Here is an 18,072-nt window from a genome sequence, read left to right as displayed (position 1 = left end):
AACAGTTCAACACGTAGACTGGAGCTGTAGTGAAGAATTCTCAAACTGGTAGAAAAAACGACTTGAGAGACCCGTATCCCAAAAAACAAGACAAAGATGAAGCCTCATAATAAATAACATTATAAACTGTCTTTTTCTGAATAGCAGTAAAAAAAAAGAAGAAGAAAAAAAACAGGTTGAGCTTTAAGATGAAAATTCTCTTCAGAGTGTTAAAATAAAAACTTAAAATAATTATCTCAGGCTTAGTCCACATGTAGGAAGATATTTTTTTTACACAAAGATTGTTCTGTGCAGTTTGACCTTTAGTACACATGCACATGGTGTTCTGTTTTATGCTTTTTCAGAAACTCTGTTTAAGGTGTTTCGGTGTAGACGGGGTCAAACTCTGCATGTCTCAGCTCAGTTTGACGTCATTGTGTGACGCTGACACTTTTGTTTACGTGAGGTTAGTGCGATAAACAAACTAGTGCTGGTGTTAGCGTTGCTTACTGGACTTTTTTACACACACATATACACACACAGTTACTCTCCCGCTATGTTGACGAGCAGAGTAAAATGAAATGGTCATTGTAGAGGAACGGGCTTAAACATTTTAGCAGGTCATGGAAATCGTTTCTGACTTGGCATGCTCATAACAGACGTAACAGTGCGCTTTCATGTGGACAAAGATGTTTTTGAGAACTTAGCGTGTGGACGGGATTATTTTTTGAATCGAGGAAAACCTAAATTAAAAAAAATACCCATCTACGTGTGGACTAGGCCGTAAGCTGCAAAAAAGGTAAACTTTCAAGTCCTTTTATGTTCATGTACTCATCATAAAGTCTGAGAATGGACCAGAGTGCTTCCTGGTCAGATACCTTCACATGTCACTGAATGTATTTCAACTCTACATACCTGTAGTTTTTTCAGCTGCTTGTTGACAGTGGTGAGGTCCTGTCCCGGGTCCACGTACACCAGTTGACCCTCCAGCTGGCCGAGTCTATGGTCAAGGCTTTCATAGCTCTGAACCAGCAGGTCTGCCTTGTTAGCCTCAAAAAGCTGACGGGCTTTCGCCTGGGTGGTACTCTCCAGATCCTGCCAGCACTCCCTGATCTCCTCCAGCTTCCTTCGAACGACCGGGCTGAGCTCCGGCTTCTCCTGGATCAGCTGCTGGCCCTCCTGGATGGAGGGATCAGAGAGAACACAGAGGGAGCAGTCAGACCGGGATCAACCCTTCCATGTTTCTATAAGGACCATTTAATGTGATAATGACATGCAGACCACACAATTATCAGAGAGAAGAACATAGGAATAATCCACAGCATGTCTGAATATATCAAACTTTATGTAAATATTTAAAACACACTGAAGCTGCTAAACAGACCCTGTTCTGATAATAGGCTCATTTAGTCAGATAACTGCAGCGTTAATCAGTGAACCTTTGACTCTACAGGACACCTGGGATTTGTTAACATACACTCATAATCTTTAAGCATATATTAGCTTCATGTTAATCACTTATTTATTCCTCATCGTCATGCAAATTCAGGCCAAAATATTCTCCAAAATCTCATCAGATCATCCGCTCTGAAGTACAAAATGATACAAAATAGGGATTACATATTTAAACAATTCTTAGAGGTGAAGCTGGCAAACACTTTCATTATTAAATTATCAGGTGATATTCTTAAGATGTTGTTATTTTATTGTTTTGGTCTAAATCAATGGTCGACATTTCACACTGTCTGATCAACTATTACAAAACCAAAACACATTTTGTCACAAAAACAAGACGCTGAGTGTTGAGCTGCAACAATCACTGCTGCGAATAAGTCAGAAGTCAAATAGAAAAATATAAAACATTAGGCTTTAGATTGTTTTTCACCTATTCTCGCTTTAATTGAAAAGAAAATTAAACCTTTTGGATCTGAAATGTGAATTCTACTACTGTAAATATTGAATTGATGTAAATATGTTTTTCTTTTCTGCTATTTGTTGCTAATTATATTCCTGTTTTTTAGCTGTTGTAACGACACAATTTCCCCCAATGGGGGATCAATAACGTTTATCTTATCTTATCTACATTACAAGAAAAGGAACTGCAGGAGATACGTGTAAAATGTAACACATGCAGTCAAATACAATTCATTAATATAAAGGGGGAATAAATCCTTTTACACTTCACCACGTTTTTTAGTATTCACTGAATCGTTTGTTGGTATCATTATGTGCAGACACTGTGAAACAAACTGGGTAAGGATGTGTGTGTGTGTGTGTGTGTGTGTGTGTGTGTGTGTGTGTGTGTGTGTGTTTGTGTGAAGAGATTAAACCTTGTTGTATAAAAATGCCTCATAAATTACCTCACACTCCCCTCCCCTCTTCTCCCGTTCTTTTTCATATTTCTGCCCCCTTTTGTACCTCACCCAGCCTCGAACCCCCTTTTATACCCCGCCCCCCCTCACACACACACACACACACACACACGTTCATGAATGGATGAATGCGCACACACACACACCACATTTCCTTATGTACACCTGCTCCCTTCCTTTTTTCCATTGAACCTCCCCCAGCATGAAGTCCTTCCCCCATCCAATTGAAATTCATCTTTTTTCAGACCTTGTTTTTCTGTGTTTATTTGTAAGTGTGTGTGTGTGTGTGTGTGTGTGTGTGTGTGTGTGTGTGTGTGTGTGTGTGTGTGTGTGAAAAATGTGTTAAAGAGAGAAGGAGTGTTCCAGAAAAAAAAGTGTTTACATTATTCATTAATAAAGCAACATGGCTGCTATCACTAGTGCAGGTAAAGTGATATAAACATAAACATATCACTACTCCTGTGCCGTACATTCAATAAAAACAACAGTCATACTGCTTTATGTAAAAATGCTTTATGTTGCAATCACACTTCTTTAAGAGAAGACTAAACGTTCGAAAAAATGCATCAATAATTTACAAGATGAGAGGTTGAATAAAAAAAACATTTAAATGTAAAATATTAGACTTGGAGTCTGCAGCCACCCGTGATGCTCTGTGAGACATGAAGTGGACATGAGGGATGCTTTGAACTGCATGCTGTATGACATGCTCAGATACAAATATTGTCTGCAAATCAGTTAAAAAACGACTTAATAAAAGGAAAACTAAGCTGCTGGGATTGTCTTTCATTGGCTGGTTTGCTGCTACCATAAGACAAAAATTTATTTTAAAACATAATTAAAGATTTCAAAGAACTGTAAACTGCCAGAGATGAAGCAGTCGAGCTGGTTGAGACATGCATTGCCTCATATAGTGCTGCGCTCAAACCTGTCCTTTTGCATGAAAAATATCTCCACGAGGAGTGACGAGGTCAGAGTCTAGACACCAAACAGAAAAAACATTTAGCTGCAATAAACATTTACGATAAAAATGTTACGATTAAAAGAGTTATTCCCTATCTGACTGATAATAGATTTGATATTCTGACCTTCTTTTCCTGCTAAAGACTGAAACAAGTATCCATCATTTGGTGTTTGGCAGGTGGTACTTTCACTCTCTCAGCCAAGACATTTTTACCAAGACGGCTAAATCACTTTGATTAGTGACTCATCCTCCACAGAGGAAAACATCAAGCCTGACTAACTCACATTTTGATGCAAATCTACAGACACCTGGAGCCTGAAAACCGGATGGGACTGAATCCAAAAAACCCCGGACCGGCTGTTTGATAACGACCGAAGAAATCTGTGGTTACTCCAAGATGTGAGTGTGACTTCTTATTAAAGCAAAATGAGTCTTATAGAAGGAAAGTCATTCTTTAAACACCACAGGTCTGAAGTCACCCAAAAACCAACAACACCCCTCATAAGAAAGAAAGAGAAAACAATAGGTTAGCCATCTTATTCTGTTAAACAGTATCTTGTGTTATTAGGAAAGGAGGGGCAGGTACTATAAGCTTCCTTCTTCCTGCTCCTGTTTGCTCATGAACAGTGTTTCAGTATTATGAGGAAATATTTCTTGTTGTGTTTTATTGTGTTGAAACCATAAACTGAAACAAGCAAATAAATCAAATATGAAAATAAGCTATTTTTGTGAAGATGTGTAAGGTGCATGTTAATTTAGATATTATAAAAAACAATATAAATATAATTTAAAAAAAATAAAACTAAATAAAACTCCACTTCTATCTGATCTGTATTTTCATTATACAGTTTAAAAAGATCTAAAAACACATAATAATGTAATCCTCTTGAGATCACATACTTTGTACACCTGATCATAATAATATAATTATTAGCTCATTTTACAACATCAAGCTTGTGCCACGATATCTCCTACATTTGAGACATTGAAAAATATCCTGCAGGCGTGTGAGATGAACTCACTTACAGGTTCATTAAATAAAGGGGGGAAATTGATTTGGCTTAAAATGAAGCAGCGGCGTCCCGTTGAAGAAGAGAAAAGCGAGTAGAAGAAGAACGAGAACACAAAGTTTTGGAGTTTTCCTAAAGAACTAACTTCCACACATCTTAGCGGGACAAACTGAAGAGGCATCTCTCAGCAGTGAATGAGAGTATGTAGATTAACACACACACACACAGACACACACAGACACACACAGAAAAAGCGCTTAGGGATTTAAAAGCTGCACATCAGGCTTTGCTACAGCACTCATTGTCCTGTAGTTCCAGTGTGAATGTGTTACGTCAGCCTTCCTTGCGGGCTGTAGCGTTTCCCTGGCTGCTGCTGCTGATGTATTCTGTCCTCTGCAGTAAGTGGGAGTGCTGCGTGGGCTCGAGCGGCATCACCCACGGGCTCCGAGCTGCTACTCCACACACTCACACATACTCAGTGTGTGGTTCAAAGAGGAGCATGGTATTCTACCGCTCTTACAAACAGTATCCACCGAGATCCCACAGCATCCTGATCAGGACACAAAGTCATGTGAAATCCATCTCCATCACATATCTGACACGATAGTTTAAGTTCAGGTTTGTCCGTCTGTGCATGCAGTTTCATATTTTCCTTCGAGAGTCATCAGAGAAGTCTTTATCAGAAAACTATGATAACAACACCAAGAAAGGTTTTCTGTGTTGATATGGAAGTGTACATGAACCAGACGAATGTATGGAAGAACACATTCAGAGTGAAGACAAACAGGAGGGAGACGAGCCTTCAGGACAGGAAGTGAAAGAACACTGACGCTAACAGTAACAGATGGGGCTTCCCCGTTCTGCTGTCTGGTCTGTATATTACAGCAGACAGCTGCTCCTGAGCGTCACTGCTGACACTCTGCTGGTCACTGTGTCTGTCACAGTCGGCCCAGCTATTGTGTCAATATTTACTCCATGACTTAAAAAAAAAGTCTTTGTACGACCAAACTGAAACAAGTTAAAGCTTTCACTCTTTACATGATAACTTTGTTCTCGGGTGGTGATGCAGCAGAATACATTCAGACTACACATGAGCTCAAAGCAGGTTTTTAGAATATAGGGTTTTTTTACACTAGAAATGTGATCAAATGTAAACTAAGTAAACTCGAAGCAGGCAGAATTAATCTCCCAGAAATACTTCCACAAGTCATCTTCATGCTTTTTATTTTATCTGAAGTTTTATTTGTTGGCTATAAATTAGAGTTGCCATGATTTCATAATTTCAAAGAAAACATAATATGACACTAGTAAAAATCAAATATGGATACCTGTTTTAAAACATGATAACAGAAATAGAAGTACTAAACACCCACATGAGTAATTTTCCTGACATTTAGATGGAGTCATAGTAAAAAGTTTGTTCCTTTTCAATACTACATAATGCAAAACCTATAACTTTAAAACACGTGGTATTGTAAAAATAATTGAATTAAAGAAGATTTCGATGACCTTACGATATGTATCATTTAACCCTAAATGTGCATCTTTTTGCGATCTCATTTGAGAAACTACTGGTGGCATGACCCGGGCCAGGTCACTTCCCGAGTGCTGCCGAGGTTCCCCTTGAGCAAGGCACCGAACCCCCACCCGCTCTGTTGCGCTCCCTTATGTAGCAGTGTGTAGCAGCCCCACTCTGACCTCTGACATCTCTCCCACTAATGCATGTCCACGGGTCCTGTTTGTGCGTCATGTGTGTGATTTGGCCGTATGTGTGCGAGAAGCATGTTTCTAAAGCACAGAGTGTAAACCAGAATTTCCCTCAGGGATTAATAAAGTATTTCAAAATAAAAAAGAAATTAAAAAATAGACATCAACATCTCAGGAAAGTGACACAAAAGGATGGAAGAATAAAGCTCACATAGCCAAGAGGAGGTTTACAGTCTGAATAATGTATACATGCCAATTATACAAACCTCTAAACTAAGGTGCTGCACAAAGATACATAGAAATACTGAAACAAGCTGTCGTTTACACATACAAACAATCTGCTCTTACTAAAAGAAAAGGGGTTAAACAGATAAAAACTGCACACACACACACACTCCTCTCTGTGCTGCTTTAAGAGCATCACTGTGACTGATGGACTGAGATTTTTCATTTTATTTCGGCTTTTTCAAACCCTCGAGTCTGCCCTTGTGAACTGAGAGCATCAGAGTGCTCTGAGAGATATCTGAAAGAACAAGAACCATTATTTCAATTCACTGCACTCTCCTTTTGTAAGATATTGTGAGTTATGAACTAGATAGAAACTGCACGCTGGTTGGATATCACCCTCACAATTTAATAATGTAATCAGTAAATTAAGAGGTTAACTGTTGTGGGACAAACACATAAAGACAGTCTTAAGGAAATGACATCATTCAATCAGCTTTTATTTTTTCGTTTACCTGTAAATGATCTTTGAAGTTTTAGCAGGAATAGATGGTCTAAATATATATTTAGCTGAAAATAGAGCAAACAGAATCCGGTTCAAACTCTTCTGCGGCGCGTGACGACAGTGTGGGAAGGATGGAGTCTTATCAGCCGGGTTGCAGTGCAGGCAGAGACAAGACAAGGCTCCTGCACAGATTCACTGTGAGACATATTGAGGTCAGAGGAAGAAACCAGAGGATGACCAAGAGTGGTTACCATCATGTCATGTTTTTTACACTTGACGTAATTATTCATGGGAGTAGTGTTGAGTGGACCCTCATCTCTCTGCTGTTGGACTTTCAGCTCACTAATGTTATCACTTAACATCTCATAAACTGATTATTTACCCATTATTTACTGATTTAACTACCTGAAGTTTATTCAGTTACATCATGTGATTTTTATTTTTTGTGTGTGTTGTTTCTGATGTATCCCTCATTTCTTTTCTTTTCTTCTATAGGATGTGTGATGGTTTGTGTGGTTCTGCTGACTGTAAAGCAAATTGGAGCGGAGATAATGAAGGAAAATAAAAAATATAACAGCAGGTCTATGTCTCGGTTTACCATTTGCTCTCAGTCAGTGCTGGTCTCATCACATCTCCATTGACGTTGTCACCACACAACGCCGCACCCACCTACACACACTCACACTCCCTCATTCACAGACACACTTTGTCATATAATGCACAAGCAGCACAAAACTACAGGTCAGAATTAATGCACACAGGGCTTTGTGAGTGAGGCAGTAGCGTATATCACAAATGGTAAAGATAAAGATGCATTGATGTGCATTCAAAACGTCATGACATCACAAAGGGCAGTAGCCCCTCCCCCAGGTGGGTGACACTCCCACAGCTGGGTGTTTGTTCTGCCCTCTGAGTCTGCCTTCTCACCGTAAACAATAGGACATGGAGCGAGAAAGCACCGAGTACACCCAAAGCCCTTCCAGAGAGGGGGCGTGGTCAAACACTGCTCATTTACATTTAAAGGTACAGACACAGAAACAGTCTGTTCTGAGCAGGGCTGAAATAGAGGGGTTTATAGATGTGATCAAATACAGGATCAGAGTGGATTTACAACAAGAAACTTCACACACGTGTTTTGGGGAGCTCTGAGACTTATTTAAACTGGTTGTAAAGGAGTGTAATATCTGACCTTTAAGACAATATAACACGGGGTTCTCTCTACTGCGCCTGACTCCTGGAACAAGTTAAATATCTGCTTGGCATAATGGCACGTTGACCTTTTGGACGTTTCGGGAAATTGATTTGAAACCTCTTGACCTCAGCCTCTAACTGTTTTACATAAGTCTACATTTGTTATCTTTTTCCTCAAACATTTTAATAATGGGATTTTTATCTATTTTAGTACATTAAAGGCTTTATCTCACATTCATCTTTTTTAATTGCTTCTGTATGTGACTAGAAATCATTGTAAATGAGGGTTGCCCCCTCAATGACCTTTCGATAATAAATAAAGGTTGATTCATTGATTTGTTGATTGATGTGTGCAAAAACCCAAAATTAATTTATATAAGGAGAAGGGAACAATTTCAAGCTCAAAACACATAACGCTCTACTTACAATCTTATTTTCCAATGTGTTATAAATCCGTGACAGAGAGTGAGTGACAGTTCAGGGCAGCAGTGGCTAACATTGTTCTTCCTAATTAGTTAATGAGGTTTCATTTTCAAGCATGACGGAAGAGAAAGTGGACAGGAAGCGAAAGCCCACAGGATCTCGGCTAGTAACTGCATTGGGAGAAGGCCATTTTCACTGTGCACTCACACACTCCCCCACATTCTCACATACACAAACAAACACAATCTGCTGCAGCTGAAGCAAATCGCCCGGAACAGCCAGCAGCTTCTATTTGGACCAAATCACTGCGGAGTTGCATTTCAGACATTGCAGACTGACTAGACATTTCTTTACAAGCAGCATGTGTACTAAAGGTGTTGCAGACCACGGTTACATTGATTTTTAACTCTGTATTTAGAAAATGTTTAAAAATTAGTCAAATTTAATTTCAATTATGATTTTTGCGTCCCACAAAGATGAAACCAAGATTTAATAATGATTACTGTGCTGCATGCTGTGTTGCGCTCTTTTTTTCCACAGGTTTGTTCATGTGTATTAAATGTTTCAAAGTATTTGTTGTTGTTATATTTTTCAAATATCAAAAACATAGTAATTTATTATTTATTTGTCATTATTTTATAAATATGGTTTTTTTTTTTGATACATTTTTTGACTTTTTATGCCTTTGACAGGGCAGTGGATAGGGTCAGAAATCAGAGAGAGAGATTGGGGAATGACATGCGGGAAAGGAGCCACAGGCCGGATTTGAACCCGGGCCACCTGTCTTAAAGACCACAGCCTTCGTACATGGGGCGCGCGCACTAACCACTACACCACCGGCGCCCCATATATTTATATTTTTTCACTTTCTTTCAAATGTACTGCTTGTTTCTCAGAGGGTTCAGCATGTTGAAGTGTAAAGAGTGTTTAGGATCGATACATGCATGTGATGCAGATGGTGTAAAATCAATGAGCAATCCTGTTTAATAATCATGATCTCAGTGTCAATCAAAATAATAGTGAGTATGATTTTTGCCATAATCGAGCAGCCCTACTGGAAGGCGCGTCATCCTGCAGCAACAGAACAGCAGAGTTATTGATTTAACAAAGCATTACACATTCAGAACACTGCAAACCACAGCTTTTTTAGATTCAGCCCTCTATACTAGTCCACATAAACACCTACTGTAGGGGGGGCTTCATCTCAACACTGTCTTACATCACTTCCTGTTAAGTCTTGACTTGTTTCCTGTCCCATTTGGATTGAAGCATAGTTAGAGACAGAGAGAGAGAGAGCGAGAGAGAGATGGGAAGGAGGAATGACCTTCACATGTGAGCTGTACACAGAAAGGGGAAAGACAGACGAAGGGAGAAGGGATGGGACAGCTGTTGCCGGGGCAACCGCCTCAAGCACAGGAAGAGGTGACAAACTGCTGCTGGATGCTCGACGTCACAGCAGAAACTGACACAGCACACGGCAGGCATCACAATGAACCGAAAAAAAAGCTTCCTCAGCTGGTGTCTCCCTCAGCGCCGGGTGTCACACACACAGCAAAGATTATCGGTGTTCAACTCTGAGCTCTTTTCTCAAAGTTACAACCACACGTTAAAGCAATGAAATACTATGAAATACACTTTTCTTAGAGTCTGATGAAAACTTCCTGAACGTTTTCACTGAGGATGGAATAGAGAGAAGTGGCATTTAGTGGCTACCTAAAACTCTCTGAGAAACTTCAGATCTAGTAAAAACATATGCACACATTACACTACAGATACAGACACGCTCACAGATGGCTGACGCTTTCCTAAAAACAGGCTATGTACTTGACACAGTCCTTCAAGGAAGAGAAGGGCTCTTACCCGATTACATAAATAGACCTGAGACTCTCAGAGGACAAAAGCAGAGAGACAAAACCAGGACACAAAATGCACAGTACAGAGAAAAGAACCACAATAATAATTAAATAATGAGGATTTGTACTCGACTACTCAGTCGGGAGGCCTGATGTTTTTCTTTGTTTGAAACTGTGTGTTCATTGTAAAACACTTTTTAAACGGTTTACCAACAGATGCATGTAAGGAGCCGAGCTGCAGCACAGAGTAAACCAATAGGACAAGTAAAAAAATAAACAAATTCTCACTGTTGCTGTTTTGCCATGATAAAACGCAAAATCCTACACTTAAAAAAAAGAAGAAGGTTGTTGCTAAGTAACGGCCACGAACAGGCTTATGGAACAAACATGGCTGCCCAACAACTTCAGAAGCTATAACTCTGTCTAAGTATCTGCCAACAGCTCGACAGCCTGGTGTGACTACAGGCTGCTACAGAAGCTGCGACCACCAGAGCTGGAAACACACCAATACGAAACTGGAAATCTGGAATATATGCATTATGCATGATATATTACCCACTAGGATATAAACTTAAAAATGACCTGATTCGATGCTTAACTCTAAAACAACTTTTGGATGAAGTGAAGACAAGCCACAGTGTTACATCTCAACAGTTCCTGATAATAAACTTCAAAGACTGTTACTCCCTAAGACACTCATATATTTAAACTTTGCCCCAGATGTTTCTCTACATGCACGATGATGCTCCTTTTTCCAAATAAAGACAAAAACGCTGTCTCATCTTTCATGTTCTCTGGCTGAATTCAAACAGCGGTGTCTCCCACATTTGGATAAATCATCATGTACATGTTGTTCAGCTGAGAAATAAACACATTAACCCTCTCTCCACCTCCCTGCTGACATTTCACAGAAGTCTTAGTTATGGTGTTTGCAGTAGAAACAGGTTTGTAATAATTACTATTATATATCGATACTTAGTAGACAAAAATAAAATGAATGAATATAAACACTAAGAAATGTTTCTGTGTTGTTTGAGCACTGAGGAGAGTTGAGTAGGCTGATATTGTTTTTTACCGCCTGCCAAATTACATCCTTAGATCTAAAGATGCAAACAAAGAATTGCACTTGGCGACGATCTAATGCTTGAGATGGTGGGCGTAAAAACAACAATGGGCTCTTTATTTGAGGAAGCAACAGCAGATTTCATGCACAGATCGTTTATTGTTTATACTGTTGTCCAATAAATTCTTGCTTATGATAAAAAAAAAAAACCTACAATGCATTTATACCAGCGTTGAAAGAAGTTAAACCCAGACTGATCACTTGTTTCACAAATAAGGAACCTCTATCATCATGGTCCATTTATCATACACTGAACTCTCCTGTAACACCATCACCTGCAGATAAATACCGAGTATGACAAGAAACTCCTCTCTCTCCTAAGCGTTTTCCAGTAACCCAACTCCGCCTTCAGAATAGCACACGACCCGTGAATCTATACCAGAAAAAAAGCTCAGCGCTCTCAGGCCTCACTGTGCTGCGTTCATATCTTTCCATCATTACACATCAGCCACTTTCTTCACATCATATGCCCACATTATAGACATGCATTGCACACACAGCGCCCAATATAGCAGAAGAAATGGAGAGGAATGATTGGCCTCTGAGCAACAGGCATGCAGTAATTAGACATAATGAGCAGCATACAGTATAAATCACTCAGCAGTGGGTGAAGCTGCCCACCTGTACAGCCTTCATACACGATGTTACAGTGATCAGCTGATTCTGCAGCAAAGAGCGCTGACGTTAAAGTCGCTAAAGCTAAAGCTTTTATAATCAGACTGTGTGAGATGATTTTTATTTGAAATAAAATGAACAACAAAACAAGGAACCAGTTTTGTTTTAAAATGTGACATTTGTGGTCATGCATTAATGTTTTATTATTAAGCCACATCAGAACTTTAGGTGGATGTTAGGGGAGCTTCAATGCACCCATTTACTTTAAAAACGTTCATGCAAGTCTTACTAATGGGCCATTATCCCCCCCACCCCCATTGAGTTTTCTCTAACGTAATACAAAAAGAAGAAGAAGCTCATTCTCACTTTTATGAAGCTACATATTGTTAAAGTGAATTTCTCATTTATCAAAGAAGCTGCAGATTGTTGTCAGTATTTTAATTGATCACCAGGTTGACCAATAGTTTCAGCTAAAATCTGTAACTCCTCATATGGTCTGGGCATGTTTAACACATATAACAGTGCCCGGCACTGGCTCCATCGCTCTACTCCCACCAGGGGAGTTCAGTTTCCGCCCTGCCCAAAACGAGACTGCAGAGAGTCTAGAAATTATGTCACAGACAACTGTTTGCACCATCGTAGCAGGAGGGAAAGCAGTGAAGCTATTTTTAATGTTTCAGATGGCAATATGTACTGTAATGGTTTTGTTCCTGCAGCAGAAACAGCGTTTCTTTGGCTTTCCTCAGAACAGATGAACAGCAAAGATTTGTGTATTCCTATGATTTCTACATTGCAGCCTGCACACCTTAAAGTCACAGGTTTCTATGCCAGACCATAGGTTCACTTCATCAGCATCCACATGTCCTGTGACAACTCGTTCAGCAGCCACTGACTGTTACTGGGTCATCACATGAATATCTTTTTTTATTTACGGAAAGAGTAAATCATCTGGGTTTTTAAAAGTCTGGAACTGAATCAGAGACAAACTCATCCTTAACATCAGGTAACCTCTTAAAAAGGAAAGCCTGCAGAGACAGAGACTAAACATGTTGGACTTGGATATATATATATATTTTTAATCTTCCTTGTGCATAGAATAAAGTTTCTTTTGCTGTAATTAAATTATTATCCATCACTCATGTAACCAAAAAAACAATAAAATAGAAATACACATAACAACTCCATCCATCTGTAGTGTTACATCAACAAATGCCATTCAATTATCACCTTCACAGGCCAAACACAAGACACACTATGTGTGAATTAGACTAAAATAGGAGCAGAAGTCTGTGATGAGAAACAGGCAGCCTGAGGGGATCCTTCAGCTCTGATTTTACACGTCAAGATTCACCTCAGACATGTGAACACAAGTGCTCACAGTCGACCCAGCAGAAACCTGAACGTGTCGTGCAGCTAGGGAAACACTGGAGAGCCTCATTATGTCCTGTGTTGATTTCAGATTTAGACAGGAGACTGATGACGTGCTGTATTAATCTCCTTAATATGAAACAGAACCTATCAGGACTCAGGGCAGCAAGTGAAGGTTACAGCACACCCTGCTCTATTTAAAAACCCCCTCATTAATACTTTCTGCCCTTCCTACCGCTTTGTTACGCTTTCATTAAGCACATTTAGGATTGTGTTTAATACAAGGACTGTTGTACAAAAGAGTTTAAAATAATAATAGAGCTAAAACAACTAGTTTAAAATGACTAGACTGTTAGCAAAGCTTCTGTTGTGGTAGCACACATTCAGCTTGTGAAAGAGAAAGTCTGGAAAACATAGAAAACATCTAGAAAAAAAAAAGCTGCTACAACAAAACAGCAAAGACAAATCGCTGAATACTTCTCACCATGAGCTGTCCCAGCTGTAAATACCACACGATAAGCTTTATAGAAGAATATTCCACATCCAGCAGTGGTATGAAATTAACTTTTAATGAGCCTGGAAACTTTAACTCAAGAGAATAAAAGTAAAAGTCTATTTAATTAAGGCAAAGCAGCACTCACCTTCTCAATTTTGTCCAGCCATTCCTTATTCTGGGCCAGCTCGGCCATGAAGGCCTGGTGCTTGAGCCATTTCTTATGAAGCTTCTGGGTCTCGTCTCGGCTGCTGTCCCTCGCCATTAGCATCTTCTCACACACCCAGTCCCCGAGCTGGGCGAGAGAGAGGCAGGGAGAGAATAGAAGAGAGAGAGAAAGGTCAGTACTTGATAGGCATAAATACAGTAGATTAAAACTTATGATGTGTGTAGATAAGGAAAAAAAAAACATTTTCTTGTGTAATATCTGTATTGAATATTTTACATAATGGGCCTTTGATTAGCTTCTGTAAGACCACAATAATAAAAACATGAAAAAGAGGAGTTTGTGTAGATAATCACACCAGAAAAACCTACAGTTGGAAACACAAGGTCAAATCCCCGGACCATGAATATTTAATGACGCACAGCAGGCACATGTAGGCTGACACACGTGTACCAACAAGCATGGCGGCAGGATTTCACATGTACACACAAAACACCAGCAGATCAGTATCCACAGCATCAACACACTCCACCCAGTAAACATCCAGCACTCACACACACAGCTCCAATTATCCATCAAAGAGTCAAATATACACATTATGATCACACAGACTGTGTTCATGGGACAAACACACCTCAGTAAAAACACCACCAACATATTCAGGTCGGCATTAGCCTCCTCGTCTCTCTGTCATCGCTCCCCCTTTCTCACACATGCATGCAACATTTCCACCTGCACACACGTCTGTCTCTCCTGACCAAGCTGATATCAAAATGAACCCAGTTTACCGGCAACGTTTAACAGGAACAACCAACGAGACTGTGGCAGCTGCAGGCAGCCATTGGTTTCCGCATCCTCGCTTGTCTGCCTTTCACACACATGCAGAGATGCTCCCCATCATCGAGACGTACGGAAGAGAGAAAATGAACGCAAAAAATGGAAACAAAAATAAGGGTTGATGGATTGAAAGGTGTCTTCTGCAGAGTTGATCAGAGGAGAAGCGACACAAAAGATGTGCAGAGAGGAAAATGCCAAGCAGCCGGGTAAATAACAACAATACTGGCTGAGCAGACAGACTGGATACTTCGAACTGAGGCTGAGCTCCCCCTCCCTCTTCTCTCTCTCTCTCTCTCTCTCTCTCTCTCTCTCTGTATTTGCTTTGAGGATTCGCTGTAACCACTATCAGTGGAAAGAGGAGGGGCGGGGGCGGATCAGTGACGAGGAAGAGGGCAGGAATGAGGACGACTGAAGAAATAAGTAGAAGAAGAGAAAGAAATAAAAAAAGGAGAGATCCTCCTAAAATACAATAAAATGGCAGGCAGCCCAGCCGGTGGATGGGTTGCCCCTCCCTTACCCTGCCTCACACCTACAGCGAGTGGGATAGAGAGAGTGAGCAGGCAGCCTGGCTGGATGGAGGAGAAATCGAGTGGAGGAGGAGGAGGAGCAAATGACTGGGATTGGGATTTTGGTAGGGGGTGGGGGGGCAGGGATGCAGGCAGTGCCTCCAGGCTCACCGGTTATGGCTAATGAAGCTGAACTGGAAGAGGTGGAGGGGGATGTGGGCTTTAAATGGTGTCACGGTAGGTAGATGGGTGAAGGTGAAGAGAAAATATCCTGAGTTACAAAAGAGGAGATTCATTTTTATGGGCACCGGGCTTCTCTAAACAGCCGTGCTCACGACTCCTCCACAGCTGCTTTTGTTTCATCCTTCATCTCCCCGCACCACACACACACCAACCCCCTCTACCATCCCTCTCTTTCTCTCTGCAGCTGTACTCTCAGTCTCCAGCTTGCCTGACGCTGCTGCAGTGGTAAAGCAGAGAGAGAAGAGAGAGAGAGAAACAGTACAGGTTTGCACAGAGAAAAAAGAAAGGAGTGTGATAGTTGGGGAAAGAAGAGGCTGGGACATAGTGTGGGGGGGGGATTTATCCTGAATGATGCATTTGTAGTTTGATGGATTTCCTGCTCCTCTTTTCCTTTAAGAGACGAGGGCTGGATGTCTGTCTGACGCCCCCCTCTGTTGTCACTCTGTCACCTCACACAGTCACACACACACTGTACAGGCGGGTGAGGACATGCAGCACGCCTCACACGTTCACACATGCAAACAAGAATATGTGCACACTCAAACTCATAATGATTGTGCAAACACGTGTGCATGAATACACACACACACACACACAGGTCCGCTGACTGCAGAGGTCACGCAGGGTCACAGCCTGATGCCCCGCCTTGAGGATGTAAATGAATTGAGGGTGCAGGAGGTGGAGATAGGGAGTGTGTGAGTGTGTGTTGGGTGAAACGGATGGGGAGGCGTTAGAACATGAATGAGTCTGAGTGAGGGAGGGGGAGGAGGACATATAGTTGGTCTGAGTGACGTGTGAGGGGGAGAAGGCGACAGAAAAAAGGAGGAAGAGAAAACAATGAATGAGGGACGAGGAGGGACATGAAGGGATTCATCATCACATCAAGTCGAATTCTGATCGAAGAGGAGGGAACAAGGAAGACTTAGCAAGGTGACGGGAATGTGTGGAACTAAAATGTTTAATCTATTCATTAATAAATGGCCAACGGGGCGCCCCGTGCACAGCCCAAACACGTTCTCAGGTGCGCACGGTTGCAGGAACAAACCACAAAAAATAAATCATAAATCCGTGGCACACTGAAAATAACTTATTATATAACTAGATTTTATTGTGATATTTTATTGTTAGCTCACAGTGAAATATAGTAAAGTTATTTTCAGTGTGCCACGGACTTATGATCTATTAATTAATAAGTCGAGCATCAGATTATTTGTCTGCAGTTCTGATGATTCAGTTTTTATCTCTGAAAGTTTTCAAATGTTATAGTTTGATTCAGTCTTTGTGTTGTTGTAGGCTCAGGCCTTTTGGATGTAACATTGATAAATGAACACAGACTGATTTATTTATGACATATTCCCCTTTGATTTTGAAATCATAAATTAATGATTCATTTGAAAGTAATAATTATTTAACTGCCAATTTAAATTACTTTAATCTCCATAGAGTAGAGCTTTTTGAAATGACAAACACATCAAGGTGAGTCAGATCTTAGACTTCAAGAAACACTGTTTTCATTTGAATTATGTCGCACATAAAATAATAAATCTCTTGTTATATATGAGGAAACCAGGCCACACACTGAGGAGCCACCACAAGAGGAACTGCATACAGAGGGATTTTTTGTTTTGTTTCATGGGTTCTGGACACACTGTGTTCAGTACTGCAGCCTTCAGGCACACACCTGCTCTTTTGCTGAAACAGACCGGGAGGTGAATCCAGGTAAAAAGCAGCAGTATGACAAAGAGTTCACCGCTTCAGTACCCTTTAGTACCAAAGATATGGTTGGTAATAAAAAAAAAAAAAAAGAAAGAGGCAGGTTGAAGAGGGATTTTCAGGATTATATAAGAGGGAAAATTCCATTACAAGAATAACAGGTTTACTCCTGTATTGTTTAAGCAACAAGTGAAGCCACAAATTCAATCATAAGGCCGACTAAAGATTCAATTATTATACAAATAGACCCAAACATATTTAAGTGAAAGCCCACCGACTTTACACAGGTCTGTTACTGCTGGTTAGACAAATAGGAAACCAAGTTCAAAAGTAACATGGGCATAGAAAAAAAAAAGAATAAGATGTAACAACAACCGTTTCAGAAACACATTTGTTCCCTTGTCCATCAAAGCCCTCAACAGTACCTAAGCTGTGATGTGTGTGTATGTGTGCATGTATGAGGTGGTGTGAGTGTGTGTGTGAAGATGTGTAGCTGTACCTGCATTGTTTATCACTTTTCTTAACTATTACATATTTATGGTTTTAGTAATTCACTTGTATGGAATTTAATGATTATTTAACTGACATGTTTTACAGACGAATGAATGTATTTTGTTATTTTTTGCTACTGCATCAGAGCTCTGTGAAGTCCAAGACACATTTCCCACTGGGACAATAAAGTTAATCTTACAACAAATCTTATAAAAAGTTGTGTTTGACATACTTATAATAAATAGTGTGGTCTGTTGTGATTGAAGTTTATTCTAGAGGTTAGCGTT

General features: G+C 40.3%; 1 protein-coding gene across 1 annotated transcript in view; it reads right to left on the bottom strand.

Annotated features, from left to right (window-relative positions):
- LOC109991268 (spectrin beta chain, non-erythrocytic 4) overlaps nucleotides 1-18,072 on the bottom strand; it is a 54,327-nt gene that overhangs the window by 19,739 nt on the left and 16,516 nt on the right. Inside the window, 2 exon segments of the mRNA XM_065960263.1 lie at nucleotides 895-1,158; nucleotides 13,977-14,123. Of these exon segments, the coding sequence (XP_065816335.1) occupies nucleotides 895-1,158; nucleotides 13,977-14,123 (411 nt within the window).

Source organism: Labrus bergylta, chromosome 11 (assembly GCF_963930695.1).
Source record: "Labrus bergylta chromosome 11, fLabBer1.1, whole genome shotgun sequence".
In the NCBI taxonomy this organism is placed as follows: domain Eukaryota; kingdom Metazoa; phylum Chordata; class Actinopteri; order Labriformes; family Labridae; genus Labrus; species Labrus bergylta.
Note: the sequence above shows the minus strand (reverse complement) of the source record. Positions and strands in the feature narration are given on the sequence as shown.